The following is a 24,892-nucleotide window of genomic DNA, read 5'->3' on the forward strand; positions in this document are numbered from 1 at the left end:
GCATCCAAGGACCGGTTTCTGGCTATCAGCCTTCATCAGCCTGGATAGCTTGACTCCAGTGGTGTGGAGAGCCTGGGACTCACGTCTGAGCATACCCAGCCCACTCGGGGTGAAAATTGCAAAAAAACACAGTTGATGGACAGAATGTAGAACAATGTCATACATTCACCCCAGTACAGAGATCTGAGCCTAAATCCATCGTTTTTTTGCACTCCACACCACCCTGGGTTAGACACTGGCTATATTCAAATCAGCTCTGACCCTGTGCCTCATGGGAACAGTCCAGTCCGAACTACCAAGCCATGTCTTTCCCAGACCGGAATCAAGCATCCAAGGACCGGTTTCTGGCTAACAGCCTTCATCAGCCTGGATAGCTTGACTCCAGTGGTGTGGAGAGCCTGGGACTCACGTCTGAGCATACCCAGCCCACTCGGGGTGAAAATTGCAAAAAAACACAGTTGATGGACAGAATGTAGAACAATGTCATACATTCACCCCAGTACAGAGATCTGAGCCTAAATACATCGTTTTTTTGCACTCCACACCACCCTGGGTTAGACACTGGCTATATGCAAATCAGCTCTGACCCTGTGCCTCATGGGAACAGTCCAGTCCGAACTACCAAGCCATGTCTTTCCCAGACCGGAATCAAGCATCCAAGGACCGGTTTCTGGCTATCAGCCTTCATCAGCCTGGATAGCTTGACTCCAGTGGTGTGGAGAGCCTGGGACTCACGTCTGAGCATACCCAGCCCACTCGGGGTGAAAATTGCAAAAAAACACAGTTGATGGACAGATTTGCATATAGCCAGTGTCTAACCCAGGGTGGTGTGGAGTGCAAAAAAACGATGGATTTAGGCCCAGATCCTTGTACTGGGGTGAATGTATGACATTGTTCTACATTCTGTCCATCAACTGTGTTTTTTGCAATTTTCACCCCGAGTGGGCTGGGTATGCTCAGACGTGAGTCCCAGGCTCTCCACACCACTGGAGTCAAGCTATCCAGGCTGATGAAGGCTGATAGCCAGAAACCGGTCCTTGGATGCTTGATTCCGGTCTGGGAAAGACATGGCTTGGTAGTTCGGACTGGACTGTTCCCATGAGGCACAGGGTCAGTGCTGATTTGCATATAGCCAGTGTCTAACCCAGGGTGGTGTGGAGTGCAAAAAAACGATGGATTTAGGCCCAGATCCTTGTACTGGGGTGAATGTATGACATTGTTCTACATTCTGTCCATCAACTGTGTTTTTTGCAATTTTCACCCCGAGTGGTCTGGGTATGCTCAGACGTGAGTCCCAGGCTCTCCACACCACTGGAGTCAAGCTATCCAGGCTGATGAAGGCTGATAGCCAGAAACCGGTCCTTGGATGCTTGATTCCGGTCTGGGAAAGACATGGCTTGGTAGTTCGGACTGGACTGTTCCCATGAGGCACAGGGTCAGTGCTGATTTGCATATAGCCAGTGTCTAACCCAGGGTGGTGTGGAGTGCAAAAAAACGATGGATTTAGGCCCAGATCCTTGTACTGGGGTGAATGTATGACATTGTTCTACATTCTGTCCATCAACTGTGTTTTTTGCAATTTTCACCCCGAGTGGGCTGGGTATGCTCAGACGTGAGTCCCAGGCTCTCCACACCACTGGAGTCAAGCTATCCAGGCTGATGAAGGCTGATAGCCAGAAACCGGTCCTTGGATGCTTGATTCCGGTCTGGGAAAGACATGGCTTGGTAGTTCGGACTGGACTGTTCCCATGAGGCACAGGGTCAGTGCTGATTTGCATATAGCCAGTGTCTAACCCAGGGTGGTGTGGAGTGCAAAAAAACGATGGATTTAGGCCCAGATCCTTGTACTGGGGTGAATGTATGACATTGTTCTACATTCTGTCCATCAACTGTGTTTTTTGCAATTTTCACCCCGAGTGGGCTGGGTATGCTCAGACGTGAGTCCCAGGCTCTCCACACCACTGGAGTCAAGCTATCCAGGCTGATGAAGGCTGATAGCCAGAAACCGGTCCTTGGATGCTTGATTCCGGTCTGGGAAAGACATGGCTTGGTAGTTCGGACTGGACTGTTCCCATGAGGCACAGGGTCAGTGCTGATTTGCATATAGCCAGTGTCTAACCCAGGGTGGTGTGGAGTGCAAAAAAACGATGGATTTAGGCCCAGATCCTTGTACTGGGGTGAATGTATGACATTGTTCTACATTCTGTCCATCAACTGTGTTTTTTGCACAATATTATGAAAGCAGATTTCTTGAGGTGGTTATATGAAACAATACGTTTTGTGCATACTTGTGTTACATTGTGTTGCAGTGGTGATGTGTTTTGTTTTTATGTAGTTGTGTTTTGTGCAGCTTAATTGCAGCGTGATCTTTTTGTGTTATACTTAGGTTGTTGTGCTCTGTTTCGCTCCCTGTTATGTCTTAGTTGTGATATTATGTTGCTATTGTGTTATTGTTTAGTTTAAAGATTGTAACAATGCTGCTACATTTCAAGTCAAAAGTAGTAGATGCCTTTAAAGTTCCTGTGATAAGCAACAATTTTCCACTAAGGTAGTAAAATATCGCTGCTCCAGCTGTTCAAGACACAGAAGAGCCCAACATCGCGCCAGAGACCTGTCTCGGTTAGCAATTCTAGTACTCTCAGTCCACAGTGTTTAGAAAATGTCTCCTTTGCTGATGAAATGAATTTACCATGCTTCTGCTATAGTATCATAATGCATGTTATGATGCAGAAATATATACTTTTCAACACATTTCAGTTTACTTGTGCTTTCTTTCTGGGCCCATCTGCTGACTCGTTCCTGTGCATTAATAAAACGTTGCCCCTGGAAACATTTAATAAAGTCAATACAATTTTCCAACATTTTGCAAAAAAGAAGGCAATGCTGAGTCTGTTCCCAAGGCACCTGTTTTTCTCTGCTTGATTGGTTTTATTGCACATTGTACACAATCTGAGCCCTACTTTATCACTTCCTGGAATGCACATATTTGCATCAGCTATCAAATTACATTTATGTATAAGAGAAAGGATTTATCATGGATTCATCATAAGTTTCTAAAGGGATACATGCCAAGCTCCCCATTCTGACTGATAAGTAGTCATTTTATTGTTATTCTAAAGTAGGCAAAATGCTTTGTAGGCAGGTGTGTGCCATTGTAGCCAAAATATCTTGAGCAGGCATTGTCTGGCTGATGAAATCCGGATAGTCTCCCATCTACAGAAATGTGACAAAATGTTCATGTTATCTTAAGTTTATAGAAAGAAAACATATGAAGTTCTTGGGTTGCACAGGGCGTGATCCACTCAAGTTGTCCTCATTAGTGTTTCCACACTCAGATTCCTCCTGCTGAAAGCAGGAACCGTGAAAGAAATAGCACAATCCAGGTTTTGCAATATATTCTCTAACCCGGCCAGGATAGTTGAGAAAAAACATGGTGCAGAATTACTGTCCAGAATCAGCCAGTTCTGGGCTTCCCTGCTGTTAGAAAAGGGGTTCGAGGTTGGCTAGGGTATGCACCTAAGCCAGGCATAACCCACCAATCTAGTCAGGATAACTGTGTTACACACCTAAGATAACCCTTGCTCACCCCCTTGGGAGCTGGGCAGAGCAGTCAGGCTTATCCCTGAGGCAATGTGTAAAGCCTTTGCAAAACACACACACACAGCAGTTACTGCCAAAATACACTACAAAAGAAACACTACACAAGGTTATATAAAATATCTCATACAATGTATATAAAACACATAGACCACAATCACATAAATCACTCTACCAACAAGGCAATTGTCATAACCTCACATAGATTCATAAATCAGTTTGCACTAGGCAATGGTCATAACATCACATTTGGTGCCATAAAGCAAGCTCTTGGAGATTATTCACAAGCAGGATACCACAGCAGCACAAAAAGAGTCAGTCTTGTTCCTCCACCACAGACAGAAGCAGCAACTGCAGGCCAGCCCACCATTCACACAGAAAGGCAGCACTCCTCATACAGCTCTTCAGCTATTCTTCTTGGCAGGGTCCTCTTGTTTCCAAAAGTAATCTAAAGAATGGTGTTTTAGGTCCAATACGTATAACCCATTTTCTCATCGAAGCCCTTGTTGCAGAGTATCTGAGCTCGGTCCCAAACTGTTCTGTCCTCCCTGGTCCAGCATGACCACAGAGCGTGGAGAAAGCATTGTGCAAAGGAGACACAGCTTATTCAAATGCTAGTGAAAACTGCTCCCACCACTCAAAATGTAGAAAGGTATATTCAGCCTGGCTATGATTCACCAAGGAAAGCCAGGACACACCTCAACCCCCTTGTGACTGTCTATAGTGAAAGAACATCCTCAGCTCATGTCACTCCAAAAACAGACGGTGAAGACACCAACAGGCAAAGGCACACGGAATGGTAAAGCAAGAAAATGATCACTTTCTAAAAGTGATTGCAGCAAACAGGGACATCCCTCTACCCCAAACCTGTGGCCAATAAACAATATAAGCACAACAAAGATTCAGGGAATAATTAAAAATAACAACAGTTGCAACATATATCTGTCCATTTAAAGAATAAAAAAAATAAAAAAATAATGAAGTACCCACAAAACTATATGAAGAAATGTGTTTGTAAGTTAATACAAAATACACAAATACACAATGATCCATTGGTGCTCGCAAAGTTACAAGAACATACACAATTGAGAAAATACAAACTAGGTGTAAATGAAGAAACGATGGCAAAGGAGAAAATACAAAAACAAGTTTGTCAAATGACAAAAAAAACCACAATATATGCTTCCTCTTTATTTTGTGCCAAGGAAGATGTCCACGGTGTTTCGACCTTGCTAATTATCACGTTATCATCAGGACCTAATCAAACGTAGAGCGCAACCATCAAATATTCAATCAATACTAATCCACTCTCAGACTTAAAAATCAATTGGATCAATTGATCAATTGGATCAATCCAATATTTCGGATGGTTCTAGCATAGCGCGGCATGAAGGGGTCCAAGGGAAATATTTCTGAGTCATTTTCCGCCTCTAACAGCCAGATTCATCAAGCGAAATGCGCTCGCAAAAGGGCCAGATTCTGAGAATCTGGCCCTTTGCGAGTGCAATTTTTGCATTTGGGATTCATCATCCCAAATGCAAAAATCGCTAATAAAGAATTCGCAAATTTGCGAGGATTAGCATTTAAGGAATCTCTATTAGAGATTCCTTAAATGCTATTCATGAAACATTTAAAAATTGCGAATTCGCAATTTAGGACCGCTATTTACCACGAAGTGAAACCTTGTGGTAAATAGCGAAAACTTAGAAAAATGCATTTATATGCATTTTTCTAAGTTGCATGTTACACACACACATGTCCTTTGGACATGTGTGTGCACAACATCAGTGTAAATTCACATTTCAGGGGTGCTACAGGGTGTCCTTTGGACACCCCTGCACCCTTGAAATCGCATCCTTATTTGCGATTAGCAAATTGCTAATCGCAAATAAGGAATAACTCCCCATGCATTCCTATGGGCCTGTAGGCCCATAGGAATGCATGGGGAGTTATTCCTTATTTGCGATTAGCAATTTGCTCATTGCAAATAAGGAACATGTAGGAATCGCAATTTATTTAGCAATTCCTACATGAATCCCGTTTTGCAAGTCCTTAATAGCGATTCCTTATGAATCGCTATTAAAGACTCGCAAAACGGCCCTTTCATGAATCTGGCAGATAGTCACTTATCTATTTTAGATGCTTAAATCACTGCCTGCTCCTATTGTGACTGTGTCCGAAAAGAAGCACACGCAGACCTTCTTTTCCGACACTGTTGGACAAGCACCAAACCCAATTTTGATGTGATTTTTTGTTTTATTGTCTTTGATGTTATGAAAATTGTACTCCTCTTGGTTATTGGTTGCTCCTTATTAATGAACTCCTCGTAGAGGTCTCTTCCAAACTTCGAAGAGCAGTATAAAAGATAAGGGTATTTTCAGATTCATGCTAAATTATCAGTATTTATGTTTAATGTGATCACATTTCAGCCAAGCTGCAATTGCACTCCATAAAAAGTTTTAATTTTAAAATATTGAAGCTGTAATGAAACCTAGGAAACATATATGTGTATCTTCTCTGGACACGTAGTAACGGTGAAGTGCGCCCTTGAAAGTGATATGGTTCTTATTTCGCACTAAAACTTGTGGGCGTGCCCTGATCACGTAGAAACCATTATAATATGTGCTTATTCTCGATTGTGTTTCACTAGGATAACTCATCTTTTTTTGTATATGCAGACGGGTATTGATATTTGTTTCCATGTTGATATCGTGACGACAACTGTAAATAATTTCAGCAGCGAATATGTATTTAATATTCAAGAAACCTACTATCCGGGGGGAAAGGTGGTCTAAGCAATGACGTCTGCATGGTCTATTTCCTCCTGTGATGGTTTTACATCTGCCGTTAAAGGATGCCCGCTGAGCAGGCCTGTGCCACATGCTCTCTGCTAAAATGGTCTGTTTGTGTCCATGTCAGCCGTTTCTATATGAGAGTTGCTTGGTAGTCTGTCGAGGGCTCGGACTGACGTTTACTAATATAAATCTATTGATGACATAATCTAAATGTATTGAAAGATAGCTCAACTTTATAGGTTAATCTGGATCAGTTATGAATTTGTGAAAGACCTTATTTTAAACACAAATCAGAATAAAATGCCAAGGTGCTTAGAAAATTAAATTGATTCCTGACAAACTTGATGTGAGGTCGATTAATCCGAAAGATAAATGTGACTTAATCTGTGTTTTAAGGATAACAAATTTGATATGAAAAGTTTAAATCTGCAATCAACCTGTGTAATAATCTTTATTGCAGATTATGTATAATCATTGCAACGTACATCCGTGACATTTTATAAAAAACAATTAATAAAAATCCGTATCAAGTCAAGTCGGCCCTGAAAACACCTGCTATTGCCAAGACCTTGACGTTAATACGAGACGACAGCAACATAAAGTGCTTGAAAATATGGCGTAAACAGCGCCTGCTAACTTTACCGTTCTAATAACGTGCATAAGCTTTAAAACAGGTGCTGTCACATTGCTAATAGGTTAATGAATTAGACAAAGAGCAAATGTAATACTCTAACTGTTGCCCCTCCCTTTTAAAGTGCTAAAGTTCAAACTGTTTGTTACAACGCAAAAGTGCTAAATAGGGCACAAAAACAATTACAATTCTTAATACTGAGGTACCCTTGATTTCGAGGGGTTGATCGATTCTAGTTGTAGCCCATGCTATATAGTGTGGCTTTTCAACCCAAGCAGTCTGAGGTTCATGCTGATTCTGAGGTTCATGCGGATTCTGAGGTTCATGCTGATTCTGACCTCAGAACGTTCACATCAATTCTGGATTTTACTTTGGAGCATGAGGCGTTTGCAGTGTCAGCTGCTTTGATGCCTCGAGCAGGAACCTTGTTGTCTTTCATAGCAGTTGATTGAATGGTCATTCAGAAGTGTGGCTACAGCTGGACGACAAGACCTAATTTGAAGGGCCCTCCGTGCTGAGCGTAGCCTGTTTCTGCTATGGGGAGGAGACCAGGGCACACGCAAATTAGGGGAGCTTGGTTTCTAGGCCATATCCGCAGAAGCATCAGTGGTTATTTGGCCAGGGTTGCTTCCAGGAAGGGACCAAATCCTTTGATTTTAGCAAAGCAATGGAACAGAAAGAGGCATGTTCCAATGTCGCTGAGAAGTGAGAGGTCAGATATGGTTGTGGCCCAGGGACAGCATATGAAGACAAGACTGCCCATGCATGCCATTAATGAGCGAGTTCCGCCTTGTCTGAAGACCAAGATTGAAGGTCTGCGGCCTTGTTGGTTGCTGTTTTGAAGGCAGCATATTCCATGTTTGAGTCGCAAGCTTCTGCTACTTTTAGAGCATGAATGTCCTGCTGTAAAAAGGTGGGCCTTGAGGTTTTGCTGTAAGATTGCTTTCTCATTTCTAACCAGCACAGGTGGCCTATTGTGAGATGATCTTAGCTTTCAGCACAATTTAAGAAGGGCCCCATTCCTGACAGGCCCTTGGGGGAACATGCCAAATTCCAGCCTGACCTGGGACTGCTAGATATGTCAATCAGATTTGATTACCTCTTTAGTGTTGATTAACGGAAAATATTGAAAATACTTTTTCTGGACTAACTGAAATGAATTAATGATGTATTCATATGTCCTTGTAGGAATCTACACCTCTTCACATCAAGGAATCTACAGCCAGAGGTTTGACACAAAAGCAGACACAGAATATTCAAATAGGATGGCAGAGTATTATTGAGACTGCCCTGAAATTTGCAAGGAAATCGTTTACAAATAGTTCTTTCTACTGAGGTTTCCATCCTAGACTCTCTTTTGAATTGGAAGGCCTTTGAACTTAGAAGGGATGAAATCATAACTGGTCGGTGGAGTTGGAGTGTACACAGAAGCTCACTTTTAACTGTAAAGGCGCTGCAAGGAAAGCTGAAAAGGCTTTTGGGTCTACTTGCATCTCAGAAAAAGAATTACTTTGATCTCCATACAACTTTAGGGATTGTATTGCGATACTCTATCAATGGCATCCTAGTTCTCCTTTGGTATTTACAGTTGGTAGGCTAGCATATTCAAACCATTTTATTAAGGACTTAATCGCAATGCCTGTTGTAAGAGGACTGTTGGAGGAACATTGAAAGAGTTATTCTTTATTTTGACATGAATATCTCTTGATTGCAGATCTGAGGGTGTTGCTTTCGGAATTCGATCTATAGGGGCAGCTGGACCTAAACCTAATGGGGAACCTGCCATCTGGAAGAAAACACTGCTGGAAATGTGGATACTTAGGTGCAGGAGAGACTAGCTTCAATAAAAACCAGTTCTGGAGAAATGTCCAGAACTGAGATTAGTGTAATTGCATTTACCATGTTTGAATGGCACATAGATCTACACAAGTTCCAGAATTGGGCTATACAAATGTCATATAATAATACCAGTAACTATCCTCTTCAACACTAAGTTGGCGAATCATCTCAACCAGCATTATTTGGGTGGAACCTATCACTACCATAGTGTCTTGTTTCCCAAACGTTAAGCAAAATGCCCTTAGGATATGGAATTATATGGCTTTTCAAAGGGAAACGTCATAGACTTTGGTGAATAGTTTGAGGGCTATAAGCATAAAGAACTGACCAAGTGAAGCTTGAACAGCATCTTGGGATGACCCGTGCTTGTCAACAGCAAACTGGACTACAGCAACAACGCTCAGCTCACCAACAGACTGCAGATCATCCAAAGCGCAGTAGAGGGATTCATGCTCAAGGCCATTCTTCCACTGCCGCACCCACATTTCCTCACATCTCAAACATCTTCACTGCTTCCCCATCCAAAATGCCCGCTTTTTAAGCTCCTTACACCCACGTACAAACACTATATTATGTAGACCACAGATATAACGTTGCATCAGCTTCCACACACCAATCAGAAACCTGGACCCAGTCGGCCACATGCTCGTCCTGACCCTCGCATATGACGGGCCAGTGCAGCCAGACGATCCTTCCCTTACCCAGTTGATAAAGCGTTGAATGACCACCCCATACACATAAGACCCACCAGTTCAGCCCTAGTATTCTGCAAGAAACCCTGGTTCTTCCCGAGGCCCCTGTCAGAGCATGCACAGCCCGTTCTTCCAGCACCTGACTATCTAGGCGAGATGTGTGCTATGCAAGTACGCAGATGATCACATAACAAAACCCATTGTGTATCAGCTTCAGCAAACAGTTTTCAAGCCTGAAATCCTTCCCATTTTCTCATCTGTAGCATATGATTTTTAGGTGCCCACATCCAGATTCAGCCTAAGGTTGACAGACATAGCTCTCTGCCTCAGTGCTATGGGAATTATTTAAACGGCATTTTTTGTCTAAGTTAGAAAGTACATTTCTCACTCTATATTACCTCATATCCTAGACAACAACAGTCCCTTGCTCATTTGCCTGGCCTCATTCCCTTCCTCCCTCGGGCTTCCATATGGTATCTTAGAGATAATTAGAGGCTTCTGACCTTTCCCAATGTTTACAATGTTGCTGCTGTTGACTAATTGTTTCTTATAGAGAATTTTCCTCTCCCCTGTACATTTTAACCCTCTGACTGATGCTACTAAGTTTTGTTTTCTCGTTTACCTTTTACTCTCATACCTTTCCTTACTTATGTGTTGACCTTTAAGTCCTTAATAATATAGATGTTTAATTGTTCTTGTAGACATAAACTTTTACACTTTTTTCTCTGAGGATTAGTTTACTCTTCTTTAATCCTCTATGTCGAAGAGGAGCTCAAATGCAGCTCACATTAGCACTCTAGCCTTTCTCGCCTAAGAAAACTGAAAACATATCACAGTTCTACACAGCCTGCTACAAGGATATTGCAACTGTTTCAATGCTGCTATCTCACTAGTGATGTATACAAAGAAGGTTTGAGCACACTCTAAAAACGACATCCAGAAGAAATAATACAAGTTAGTAAAGAGTCCCTTTTCAGCTTGAGATTAAGCCCATAAGCACATTTACTCTTCCTCAATAGATGAAAAGCTGGTACAGGTATTGGTGCGATGTAGTGCAGCTCACGTGTTTTGTTCACTTTGGGCGATATCACGGCTGTAATGCAACAAATCACATCACTAAATAGTACACAGATTTAAATTGCAATAATGTCTTTATATGGAATCGATTTTAGACCCCATGGAAACCATAATGAAAAAGAAGGATCTAGAGATGACAGGGCCATGTCCAATATTGCTACCACTCAGAATATCCACAATGGGAATGAATTCAGACCAGATTTCATGATATTGCAACTACCCCAAACAATCACAGGGGGAAACAGAATTCTAAATTTGCATAAACAGGAATCCAGTTGGATCATTACAATAAGGACAGCTGACCACGGACTGAATCTTGAAATAGAGCTGGTGTTACATTTCTAATTAGCGCATTTCATATATTAAAATGATTATTCTACTCAGGTGCAATAAATAATGTGTTGAACGAAAGTCACAAAGGTTACGCTATGAAAATGAAATAACTGAAACAACTCCCCCTGTGACTTTGATTTAAGTGATGTAACTATGTAACCTGTATATAAACTTTTCAAATAAAATTAATTAATAAATAAATGTTCTCACATACACACAATGCATTCCTTAAGTTATGCAGTATACTAATATGTTCATATGTATTTATTTTCTAGGTCATTCAGATTATTTTTGAAGAGTTTGACCTTGAAATAGGCTATGACACTTTGACAATTGGAGATGGAGGAGAAGTTGGTGACCCCAAAAGAGTGCTGCAAGAGTAAGTCAAATAGAATTATTTACTAATCAGTTCTTAAATGGTCAAATGAAATTACCCAGTCCTTGTGTTACCTTGGTATCAGGGCTATCAAATTCAGCATATTCAAATACATGCTATGTATAACCATTCAGTGGGTACAAGAGGCAAGTAGGCTATAGTGGTATTGAAATGTATGTATTGTTACAATGGACCAAGCGAACTAGGAAAAATGTAAATCCACCAGAGAGAAGCGTTGTCTGCAAGATATGTTTGCTGTGATGGAAAGAAGTACTTGATGGAGTGAGATGAAGAATTGTATGATTTATTATATAGATGGATGCAATGTTGTAACCATATTCAGCTGTGGCTCTAGTTAGTGGCACTATTTCGCACTTTTTAATGGATCATTATACAATGGTTTCCCAGTTTGCCACACTTATGTATAATTCTCAATGTTACAAAGTATGGAGACAGGTTGTATATCTCACTGCCCTGCCAGCCTCTAGTCCATTAACATTCAGGAATTGGGTTGCAGCACTGTAAACCCGGGTGTATAAAATCTATGTCAGAGTCATTTTAAGCCGAGATGTGAACAACATGTCAAATTATATTTGCTCTTTAAGCTCTTTTATGATTTGAGACTTCCTGACATTTTATTTCGTTTGCTGACATCAGAAAAAAACATAGCTTAACGCCCTGTAATGCCCAGCATTCCCTGGTCTTTGGTGGCATTGACAGCAAAAATATGTTCTTGCTATTTCCGAAAAAAAAAAGAGAGAGAGAGATGGTGGCCCATGTTCAATTATAAAACTCAACATGCACTTACCACGGTAAAGTGAGGGCTAAATAATGGCGAGCCTTAGTATATATTACTATGTTCTCAATTATTGGTTCAAATCAGGGGTCCATGTGTGCAGTTTGAAAGGTGCCTCAAAGTTCCAGCATTTCTGTTCTAAGGGGGTTGCTTTGACTCAATTCTTGGGTTTCCTCTTTGTCATACGGCTCTGATTATTGCTGTCCCGGAGAGGATTATGCCCATGTATTTATGTATAAAGCCCCTGCTTTACCTATGGTCTAATGTTCTCACTTTTCTCATTTGTGTTGCCTACCTTTCTTCTGAGACTTTCCTGCTCTCTCACAATGTCACATATCTCTTTATGCATCTCTCTCATTATTGTGTCTTACTAAATCTGCCCACTTGGGTCAGAAGACACAGAGCGAAGATTCAAGATGGGATCATCATTAGCAATCGCACAAGGGGATTTAGGTGAATTAACTGGAACCAGACACTGTATGGTGAATCATAACTTCGAAATAAGGGAGACATGACAGTCTTTTTTCAGAAGTCAGAAGTAGGACCCGATATCACACTTGTACAGTGCCTAATTTGTACATTCATGAGGGCCAGGGCCCAAACCTTTCCTCAGAAGCTTGCTGCTCCACTGTTGAATGTTAGATTACCAAATACCAAGGGTGATTGTCTTTAGTTCGCCTCTTTCCTCCACCTGAATACTCTCCCAATCATTTTATATCACTAGTGCAGATTCATTTTCATGACGATTTTCTTCCTTTTTCACTGCCTTTACATCTTTCCCTTCCATTCTTTCCCTTTTTGCTGCCTTTCTGTCTCTTGTTCCAGTACAAAGGCAGATAATGAAAAAGAGTGCCAATGGACCACACTTGCAACCACCAGCTCAAATTACCCACTGCCACTGGATATACTCATTTTTCAACTTGACTTGGGAGTAATTTTAATTATGCCTAAACTAGTTCTGTAATTCTGCGTTACTCTTTGACGTGGTATTGCCAATAATTAAGCAGTTATTCCTGCTCCAGTAATTCAGAGTAATATGAGGGAAAATAAGCACAGGAAAAAAGGATTTCAGGAGTGGCTGCTTCCCTGCTGTTGTCTTGTTTTGCATTTAGCGCTATTTCTTAGCGCAAAGTGCATCCCCTAATCCATTTTGGATATGAGTAGGCATTTTGCACTAACAAAATAGTGATAATTGCTGTATTATTCTTCATGCATAATTACATAGCATCTCATATAATTTTGCAGTATGGTAATTCTACATAATTACTCTACAGCAAATTACGTGAGTTATGCCCTACCCCAATCAAAATGAAGAAGACAATCCAGGGAACCCAAAGTGTAGTAGGAAGGCTTCAGTGTTGTTCACTTGGATCCAAGGGGGCATCTAGTGAGAATATTTCCTAAAAACACAGGGCAACAGGTTGCCCACCTTTCAAGTACCCATCTTCGATGAGTCCTCCAAGGTGAGACCGGCCCTGTAAGAGCGAGGAAATCTAATCTCAGTCTTAAACAAAGCAGCAGTAATTTACAAAAACATATGCTAACAAAACATATTATCATAGATACCAAAATATAATGAGGTAGAAAGAAAAATGATGTTTCCAGAGTAACTGGGCAGACGCTGTTATCCCTCTCCCACTGCCTTACCACACCATTAATTTAAGCTTCCTGTGCATGAGTGCTTACATCCTTCAACGGGCCATTGTGACACCCTGTCACAGCAAATGTGATATGGAAGTGGGATGTGATGCTTTGAGCCATCTTGGAGTTCACCTTTCCTGTGCTTTCAAGGTCAGGGATGTTGGGAACGGCCAGGTGAAACCCATATTTCAGACAAATGTTAGAGATAATGCATTGTCAGAAAAAATAGATGCATTATGTATATCGGTCCATCTACCTCAAGGCATACACTATTTTACTGTATGTATGTTTACAATGAAAATATGGAAAACAAACACACATGCGACAAGCAGCAAAATCCAAAATATGTTGCTGTCTTGAAAAGAGAGGAGCTCTGTACACACTCTGCTGCGGCGCTCTGATTATCCATAAGTTTATCTCGCTCTTGCGCGTGCCAGTGGGTGTAACGGTTGTCCTGAGAATACGCAGATGTGATAGCATCAGTGGCGAGGACGATACAGCATTTTATATTAAGATTGTATTTTTGCAATGATTGTTTGTATGAAAGAAGATTGAAAACAGTTAATCAGATTTGAGAAAACCACATAACAGAGCGGGAAGTTAAATGCGTTGTTTCCCTCTCGTTCATGAAAAATGCATAGGTGTGATTCAGCTGTCCCCTTTGGTGTCAGAAAATGCCCCAGAGTTCTTATATTCGTTGCACACTAAAAACATGTTGTGGCTGCCTTTCGGCGGTATTTGACTGTATTTCCTTCTGAACGCCCGCAGGCTGACAGGAAGCTTCGTGCCGGATCTGATCGTGAGCATGAGCAGTCAGATGTGGTTACATCTGCAGACTGACGAGAGCGTGGGCTCCATCGGGTTCAAAGTCAGCTACAAAGGTAAGCGCACCAGTCGCGGCAGGTCAAGCGTCTTGTGAGATTGGGAGCTGGGAGGGTGTAATCAGCCGAGGGAACATCAGGCCTTGTCAGGGAGTGCGCCTCTCATTATGCACCGAAGAAGAAGTGTTTAGAAGGTAATGACAGCGGGAGGCCCCCTCTAACAGCAGAAGTCGTCTTTCGATGACGTGAGGTGAAGTGTTCTAGAACATTCTCGGGCAGCCATTGCCGCGCAGTAGTTCTGTGGAGATGAATGGGGCTTCCGGCTAGAGGAGTTTGGGGTAAACAATTAGTGGGGGTACTATGTTATCAATAAATTGTCATCTTTATATTATTAAACTATCGAGCGCCAGAGGCGTCACTCAGGCCCCTGCGGCACAGGGGGGCTCCCAACCCTTCAGAGGACCTCTAACCTGTCAGGGAGACCCTATTCAGCCTAAATCCAATAAATATATGTGAGATATGATAGACTCGAATGCTCCTCTTCTTATCATGCTGGGGGCATAATTTTGTGTTACGCCAAAGTTGACAGCTCTGCACATACTGCAGACGTGGTAATTAAGGAAGTGGAACATAGTTGGTCATTGTCTCACTTCAGCTGCGGAACAGGCTCCCAGTGTCCTTTGCAGCCACTCCTGTTGCTGCTGTCATGTTTGAAAGCAGCATCAGGATTGGCCTGAGCCCTGAGAATTTGCTCTCCCAGTAGGACTGGGAGCCTGGGCTTTGCTGTCTCTAACCCGGCAATGCAGCTGGGGTTGGAGACAGCTCAATGCGCTTGTGTGTTAGGTCAGCCTGAGACAGCCAGCCAAACACACATGCACACTGATACCATTGCCCTCCACTACTTCTCCTGACTGACCCCATGATGGCCCCACCTCCAAGACTAGAACTTAAAAAAGAAATTCATAATTAACCCGGTTTATCATCGTTTGATTCTTCAAGTTTTGAGGGTGGTGGGTGAGGGGGGGACGGGACGCTCCTCCGCCTTAGCCGATGAGCCGCTACTGGCGCTGTGGTTTAAGATGATTAATATCCATGAAGAAGAGAGTTGCTCATGTTGTCTGCTGTTAGTTGATTGAAAGGTATAAGCGCAAGCAATTAAATCATTCAATGTTCAAATACTTTTTATTGAGTTTTATGAAGAACTAATGCTGTTATACATTGTAAGTCAATTCAATAAGCATCACTCTACCGAAAACACTCTGCAATAGACAAACATGTTAATAAATATAAAGTTGCATTCACTTGTTATCATTAGTTTTCCCCAATAGGCAAACATGTGAATGAATGTAAAATTATATTCTCATTTATTTGGAAACATAATCCTATATCATTTGCCTACCTTTTAATTAGAAAAGGAATTTTCTTTTTGTAATTTCTTACACGGCCCCAAATATGGTGGCCTTCTTGTGATAGTGGTGTTCACACTGTGTGTCTCATCACTATGGAAGTGGCATCATGGGCTATGTACCTGGCTGCCGGTATCTCTCTGCAGCAAAAATGGCTCTGAAAGTGTCCTCTCCTCTGAAGAGACTGCAGTGCTGTAGTTACAGGGTGTGTGTACTCCCACCCACAGAGGAACTGACCTGAGCATTAGTTCTATTTCCAATGAGTTCCTTACTTCACATACAGAGGTGAAGTCAAAGTATTATTTACGTTGACAATTGATAATGACCAATTTGGCATTAGGCTGCGATTGACAAGTGCAATCCATACACAATCTATAACACTACCCTCAACTAAGTTCCTCCTCAGAGGAAAAGGAAGGGTGGACTGGTGTGACTCCAAATGATGAATCATTATGGTGAATTTGGGCATTTGGGCATTTGGGCTTGCAGTTAATATTTCTGAATGATGGTGCATATCTGGGCAGGTACTCAAGGTTTCTGAGTGATGCTGCATTTATCAGCAAGCACTGAAAATTACTAAGTGAAAGTAAACATTTGAATATGAAATGAGGAGTTATTAGGGATAGTGAATATCCGGACTTGGTCTAAAGATAACTGAGTGACAGTGGAAATCTACACTGCACGTGCATGTTGGAATATTGAGTGTTTATGCAAATTTGAATATGCAGTAATGATTACAGCATGATAGGGCAAATCCAGACAGGTATACAACCTTTACCACGCAACTTTTACAACGACCTACCATTACCACGCATTTTTTACAACGCAGGATCCAATACAACGCATACCATTACCACGCATGTATTTACAACGCAGGTACCTTTACAACGCATACCATTACAACGTAAGTATTGGTAAGTATATTATTTTATTAAAAATATTATAAGTTTGCGTTTTTGGGTAAAGGGGTATTTTTAGGGTTCAGGGTCAGTTTTGGGTTTTTGGGTAAAGGGGTATTTTTAGGGTTCAGGGTCAGTTTTGGGTTTTTGGGTAAAGGGGTATTTTTAAGGGTTCAGGGTCAGTTTTCAGTTTTTGGGTAAAGGGGTATTTTTAGGGTTCAGGGTCAGTTTTCAGTTTTTGGGTAAAGGGGTATTTTTAGGGTTCAGGGTCAGTTTTCAGTTTTTGGGTAAAGGGGTATTTTTAGGGTTCAGGGTCAGTTTTCAGTTTTTGGGTAAAGGGGTATTTTTAGGGTTCAGGGTCAGTTTTCAGTTTTTGGGTAAAGGGGTATTTTTAGGGTTCAGGGTCAGTTTTCAGTTTTTGGGTAAAGGGCTATTTTTAGGGTTCAGGGTCAGTTTTGGGTTTTTGGGTAAAGGGGTATTTTTAGGGTTTAGGGTCAGTTTTGGGTTTTTGGGTAAAGGGGTATTTTTAGGGTTCAGGGTCAGTTTTGGGTTTTTGGGTAAAGGGGTATTTTTAGGGTTTAGGGTCAGTTTTGAGTTTTTGGGTAAAGGGGTATTTTTAGGGTTCAGGGTCAGTTTTGGGTTTTTGGGTAAAGGGGTATTTTTTGGGTTCAGGGTCAGTTTTGGGTTTTTGGGTAAAAAGGTACAGGGTATAAATTAAATATAATTAAATTTAAATTACATTAAATTAAATTGATTAAATTAAATTAAATTAAATTAATTAAATTAAATTACATTAAATTAAATTAAATTATTTAAATTAAATTAAATTACATTATATTAATTTTAATTAAATTACATTTGAAAAAATATTAAATTAAATTAAATTAAATTAATTAAATTAAATTACATTAAATTAAATTAAATTAAATTATTTAAATTAAATTAAATTACATTATATTAATTTTAATTAAATTACATTTTAAAAAATATTAAATTAAATTAAATTAAATTAATTAAATTAAATTACATTAAATTAAATTAAATTAAATTATTTAAATTAAATTAAATTACATTATATTAATTTTACTTAAATCACATTTTAAAAAATATTATATACTTACCAATACTTACGTTGTAATTGTATGCGTTGTAAAGGTATCTGCGTTGTAAATACATGCGTGGTAATGGTATTCGTTGTAATGGATCCTGCGTTGTAAAAATTGCGTGGTAATGGTAGGCGTGGTAAAAGTATGCGTTGTAACGTCATACATCCTCCAGACATGCACTGAGAATAGTAATCTTTACCCGTATGCTGCCCAGCATTTTACTTACTGTTGCACACACTGGAGTGGGAATAGTAATTTACACCCCTACGCTATCCTGCGCTTTTCCTACTGTTGCACTCACTGGAGTGGGAATAGTAATTTTTACCCTTACACTATCCTGCGCTTTCCCTACTGTTGCACTCTCTGGAGTGGGAATGAACATTTTTACCCTGACGCCATCCTACGCTTTCCCTAATGTTGCAATATGTGGAGTAAGTATTATTAATTTATATGTATATGTTTAAATAATTTTAAGATTATGGGCCCGATTCTGTTGCAGGTTGGAAAGCTTCCCAACCGAATCGGTTTAGAAATGGTTTCCGCCCACTCAGATCGGGAGAGTTCGACCGAAGGAGTACGATGCATACGGATGCTTCCCAATACGATTTGGTTTGACTCCCATTGACTTCAATGGGAGCATATGTTCCTAACCGCATCATAATTGGGCCCTCGGTTGGGAAGACACATTCGGGATCCGATTTGGAAGGAGCAAATGCAGTTAGGAGGCCTTCCTAACTGCATCAGAATCAGGCCGTAGGTGGGAATGCATTCCTAACCGCATCAGAATCAGGCCCTAAATGTATTAGGTATTATTTTTAAATATGTTTTAATATATATATATATATTTTTTAATTATATGTATTATTTACTTATTTTTACATTATTATTAACATAATTTAAAAAATGATATCTATATAATCGATATTTTTGAGAACGATATTTTTTTCTCGATATTTTTGTGCTTACCTTTATGTAGATAGGACTTCAATATTTTTGATTTCGATATTTCTGTGTCGATATTTTTGTAGGTCGATTTTCTGTCTGTCGATATTTTGTCAGGCGTTCCAAAAAGAAATGTGCTAGACATGGACACGTCCAGCAAATATATCAAGGCTTTAGGAGTTACTGGGCTATGTTTGAAGCCAGGTTGTTCCGGGCATTAGGCACACAGTGATCAGAAGAATGCAGTTTCCAGACCTCTTCTCAACGTTAGAACGCACTTATGATTTCCAAGCGCAGAAGTCAACTGTTCCACAGCCTGCAGCTCTGTCTACAAAAAATTCTGCCAGCAAACATTGACTGCTCGGGTTGTCAAATAGGCAATATCCAATGGCAGGAGCCTTGTAAGTTGGAAGGTATTGGAAACCAAAGGGCAGCCAAGGAGAGCCCTATGGAACATGTAGGCTGCCATTAAGGAAGATTTCTGATTGATAAGGAGCCACATAAGTAGTAGCCCAGAATGCCAAGCCTAGTTATGCAGGGCACGTATCAAGTTCATCAAAAGAGAAAGAAACGGCCATTCTTAAACTCTGCAGTCAATGCCATACTGCAAAATGGACGTGCGGCTGCATTACGCATGCAGTTAATTTTCCTTTATTGCGCCGGGCTTGCCTTTTAAAAAGTGCGCCAGGCTTGAAGAACTGAAATCTTCATTCTCAGGGAATACTTACTAATCGAAAAAAAGAACTTGGCACAGAAGCTGAAAATATGAAAAGACATCTTTATTAAATTTAATAAGTGAGGCCACGTCACACACAAGCCGTAGCAACTGAATGAGGTAGTCTGAGGAATACAGAAAACAGAGGCCTTTTATATGCTTAGGGTTACAAACTTCAGCATACAAGTAAGGGGCAGTCCTAGCTTTTGCAAGCATGCAAAATGCCTAACATTCCTTCTTACACAAGCCGGGACAAACCCATAATAAAAGGACCACAACCCATATCATTAACAGACCATAAAAGAAGGAACAGAAAACAGATAAGAAGCAGGATAAGGGGTGTGTGTGTGCATACCAAATTCTACAATGTCCTGTGCTTTGATCCTCAATCTTGATCAACTAAAGGGCAGGAACTGGTTTAACAAGGTCAGCTTCAGGCAACAGGGTCAGTTCACTCAGGTCAAACAGGAGTCAGCATGAACTCGAGCTAAGGTTTACATGTCCTCAAAAGACTAGTTTCAGCCACAATCATGGCCTATGTGAGGGCAACCACAAAATGGCTGCCATACACAAAATGGAACCCACGGGTTCAGAATTCACAGAACCTCAGGCTCAATCAAGGAAAATGCACTGTATTAGGTTGAATTTGCTGCCCCATGGGCAGCTGCGAACTCACGCTGCCCCCAGGGCAGCGCATTCACATGAAAAACAGAGCAGCTGCTTTGAAGCCGCTCTGTGTTTTCACAGTGCAGGTGGCAACACGCCTGCACTTTCAAAGGGGATTAGGGATCCCCTTGCAGGCAGGTGCAGTGAGTGACTGCACCGCCAGCTTCCTTCCTCCTTCTGTAATACCAAAGTGCCCCTATGCCACGCAAAGCAGGTGCAAATGCCCGTTGCGCTCCTGGAGTCCAAAATTGTGTGATCCCTGTAGATAGCTTTCCTCATATTGAGTTTATAGTGGTTATTTAGAGAAACTTTCGATAAGCATGGCTTCTAGTGCCTGGCAGAAAGGTGGCGTATAATTACCAATAGCGTCCCACGTCACCGCCCTGCAGGTACACCCACTACCGACTGCGGCTGGAAGTGGGACACCAATGGCTGAGAAGCATTGTCTATACAAATCTAGAAAAAGAAGATTCAGTCCACATGACCTATTTGCAGTCCTTATCTCTACAAATGGAGACTACTTAAAATATATAGCAACGTTGACTCCCGCATTATCTTAGACATGAAACATTATCACTCAATTTCTGATTTCTGATCGATAGCGAGGAACCTCATTTGAAACCCTCACTAGTTTTACTGATTAAACCCCTGTTTTTAATCTACACTAGGAACAGAGCTCTGTATTTTTCAGCCCAATACCAGGCGCGGCCCCTGGAGGGAGTTCCATAACACAACATGACATCAGGAATTGGGCAGCCACGGCCCGTGGACGGAGTTCCGGTGGGGCAGAAAGGCGGGGCGTGGGAGGGGCAGGGTGGGGGGTGCTAAAAAACGGAATATGGATAACTGGAGGTAAGTAAACAATTTAATTAATAAAACAAATTTCGTAGCACGTGCTGCATCGCATCTGCGGTTTTTGGCACCCCCCCGCCCTGCCACTCCCACACCCCGCCTTTCTGCCCCACCGGAACTCCCTCCACGGGCCGTGGCTGCCCAATTCCTGATGTCATGTTGTGGAATTCACTTGCCGATCAGTTGTAGCCCCTAGTGGTAGAATTAGCGATGTCAAAATACACCTGTATCCTTTACAGTCACACAATTGAGATCTGCATATTTTGTCTGTGAATTGCAATTTTATGTCCTGTGTAGTCTGCATTCTGTTATTTATTAAAAAAAATGAAACCATATTTTACAATAGCCAAATTGGGGTGCTTTTCGGTATTATGATGTTTTAATCCAAATACAACAACCTTAAAAACGCTGTCAATATTGCGTTTTTACGTAAAGAAGGAAAAATAAACATATTATTAGACTAGTTTAGAAAGAGTCTTCAAATTAATCTTGTTACTAATCTTTTCTACTGTCCTAGGGATTGCGAAGGTCACAATGGCGACAAATATATTTCTACATTCATTTTCTCCAAAAACGTTCTAATAAATAGCTCAAACTCTCCCACTTATAAAAAAACAAAACCAGAGGGTGTTTCTGAACCCAAAGGCAGAGGCAGTTTTCAGTTTCGTGATTTGTATTTACATTTCATTTATATTGTCAAAAGTTTCGCAGACTTTTAGAAAAATCCCAGCAGTAAAATCTATTTCACTTTGCCTAAGAACTTCTCAGCAAAATACTTGCACACAAGAGCAATGCATATGATGAAATCAATACATTTCAAAGTGTGGCACAATGAGCTGAGCAATAAAACTTGCTGAGCAAGGTTTAAAATCCACTGTTTTATTCATACATATCCGCAATAGATTAAAAACTGTAAATATTTAGCTTTTAAAGAAATGTAAAATAAGCTACATTTTGAAACAATATGAAAGCTACATTGCAACGTTTCTTAAAATAAAAGTTATTAAACATACGAACTAATTTTTGCATGCAAGGTTTCTTTCAGCGTGGAACAGTCTGGTTGAGGCTTTTAAGCATGGCACTACATCTATGTATATTCGTAACCACAATTGTTTATGATACTTTGTTTGTGATTGCGCTTGGCATTGTGTATCTTTACTGATGACTATGCATGGTTCTGTTTCTGTAAATCGAATGGTGAACTTTGCTTCTTGTTTCAAAATTCCCACACACTTAGGGGCACATGCATCATTGTAGGATTTTGCATTTCCTAAATTGCGAAAATTAAGGAATCGCAATTTAGGAAATGCAAAATCCTATGCATCAACAAATCCTAAAATATTTTAAGATTTCTTAATTTTCGGAATTTGCGATTCCTTAATTGCGATTCGCAATTAAGGAATGGCATGACATTGATTCCTATGGGCCTAGAGGCCCATAGGAATCAATGCCGTTTTGCATTTTTTTTTTTTTTGCAATTCGCAATTTGTTGATGCATTGCAAGGGTGCAGAGGGGGGTCCAAAGGACCCCCCCTGCACCCCTGAAATGTATTTTAAAGTGCATGTTTCACACACACATGTCCTAAGGACATGTGTGTCTGTAACATGAAAGTTTAAAAAATGCATTTTTGAGCATTTCCATAACTTTTCGCAAATTACCACGAGGTTCAACCTCGTGGTAAATTGCACCCCCTAATTGCTAATTCGCAATTTGAAAAACAATCATGCATTGCTTTTAAGGAATCGCATATTTGCGATTCCTTAAAAGCAATCGCATTTTTAGAAATCACTAAAAATAGCGATTTCCACAAAAAAGTATGATGCATCCCAAAAACTTATTTAGGAAGTGCAAACGGCCGAATTTACCGATTCGCACCGTTTGCACTTCCTAAATAGGTTGATGCATGTGCCCCTATGTCTCCTGAAACCTACTCTCTTAGGAGAGAAAGACATACAGTTTGAATTGGCATCAAGAAAATGGGATAATATAGAAGCTGACGACAGGCCAATAACTAGGATCTACAACATTACACTTAAAAATGAAAATACTAGAAGTATTTGCATCATGTGTTCCTAGGCCAGGAGTGGCAGTCTTCGGTGCAGACGATCCATATCCATGGTAGACATTAAGGCTAACCTCCGAATATTTAAATTAGTTCCACTACGTTTCATTAAATGCAAATCTATTTAATATGAACATCACAAAAATCCAACATGAATCTGGCTCTCCGAGGCCTACAATGGGTGCAATTGGAGATAGACAACTGAACAGTCCATCTGTAGGACCTGGTGGGGCCACATACACTGTAGCCAACTGTTCAGTTTCAGTTGAGGGAAGTTGACTGACTCAGCCTAGACAACGCATGGCCAGTGCTAGTGAGTTTAAATGCTGAGTGGGTGATATTTACCAGCTCCAATACGGAGTGCAACTGCTGGCATTACGTTTCTCTTTTTGCGTTCAATCTCAGGGTAAAGGTTTTCTTTTAACCATGAATGACAAAAAAACTTCATTTTCTTTGGAAACGACTTGGCTCATCAGATCACCCTGCCCAACCATTTTGGATAAACAACCTTAAGCATTTAGCCATTAACGGTGTGTAACACCTAATGGTGTCAAATCTAAAAATGTATTTTGTCATAAATGATGCTGTCCAAAGGAGCTGAATTCTTGCTTAAAAGTCCTCGAGGGGAATATTTGTTTTGAAGGCTATGTTGGACATTACAGGGTAATGCCAATGAAGCCTTTGGCAAAGCACTTACCATTGGGGATGATAGATATGCTATGATACAGTGCTACATGATGCCATTGAATTCAATGGAGGCGAGCCAGTTTTGGAGGGTGCTGAAGGTTTCCAAGAGCATGAGGCTACTGAATCAACGCTGTGTTCAAGATTATGATATGCTTTTAAAGTCAATTGCAAAAAATAATTCACTGTTAGAAGTCTTGAAGTATGACATAATTGAAGTCAATTTATGCTAATCATTGTTTAAAAAATAATATGAAAGTTAAACATCTCAGAACCTGAATCATTGCAGGGAGGGTGTTGCTGGTGTGTGTAGGGTGATGTCAATATATGCAGCTATTGTTAGGACTGAAACCTGATGTTTGATTGTGTTGAAGTCCGTGGATATGCACCCTATGGGAAGTCAGTGGATATGCATCATATGGGAAATGGTAATGCTTCTCTTTGTCTGAGACAAATATTATTGAGGTCATTATAGCTCAACTATTGTTTAAACGGTCATTGTTAGATCTGGGGGTCTCTAGTTGGCACAGGTAGGTACGTGTGACAAATAGGGACCCTGGCCTCTAGTCAGGGTAAGGGGGATTAACTCTTTAGTTAACCCCTACTCACCCCCGTGGTAGGTTGGCACGAGCAGACAGGCTTATCAAAGGCAATGTGTAAAGTATTTGTACCAACACTCACAGTACACAGTGAAAACACCACAAATGGACTCTACATCAGTTTAGGAAAATGTGAGTATTTAATCTAAACTAAACAAGACCAAAATGACAAAAATCCAACATACACAGTTCAAGGATATGATTTCAACTGAGTTCTTAAGGTTGCATTAAAAAAATCCACAGTTGCGTCACATTTTAGTCAAAAGTACCTTTAGATGCGACAAAAGTTCCAAGGGAAAGCTGCAGCAGTGAAAAACAAGCAATGCGTCACTCCTGAGACCCTGGGGAGGCGATGTGACAAC

At 40.8% G+C, this 24,892-nt stretch overlaps 1 protein-coding gene across 1 annotated transcript in view; it reads left to right on the forward strand.

The window, feature by feature from the left end:
- Positions 1–24,892, forward strand: part of CSMD3 (CUB and Sushi multiple domains 3) — a 3,006,114-nt gene that overhangs the window by 1,400,144 nt on the left and 1,581,078 nt on the right. The window contains exons 12-13 of the mRNA XM_078686868.1: positions 11,240–11,343; positions 14,546–14,658. Coding sequence (XP_078542994.1) covers positions 11,240–11,343; positions 14,546–14,658 — 217 coding nt within the window. The remainder of the gene's footprint in view (positions 1–11,239; positions 11,344–14,545; positions 14,659–24,892) is intronic.

The sequence above is a fragment of the Lissotriton helveticus genome, chromosome 4_1 (assembly GCF_964261635.1).
Source record: "Lissotriton helveticus chromosome 4_1, aLisHel1.1, whole genome shotgun sequence".
Taxonomy (NCBI): Eukaryota; Metazoa; Chordata; class Amphibia; order Caudata; family Salamandridae; genus Lissotriton; species Lissotriton helveticus.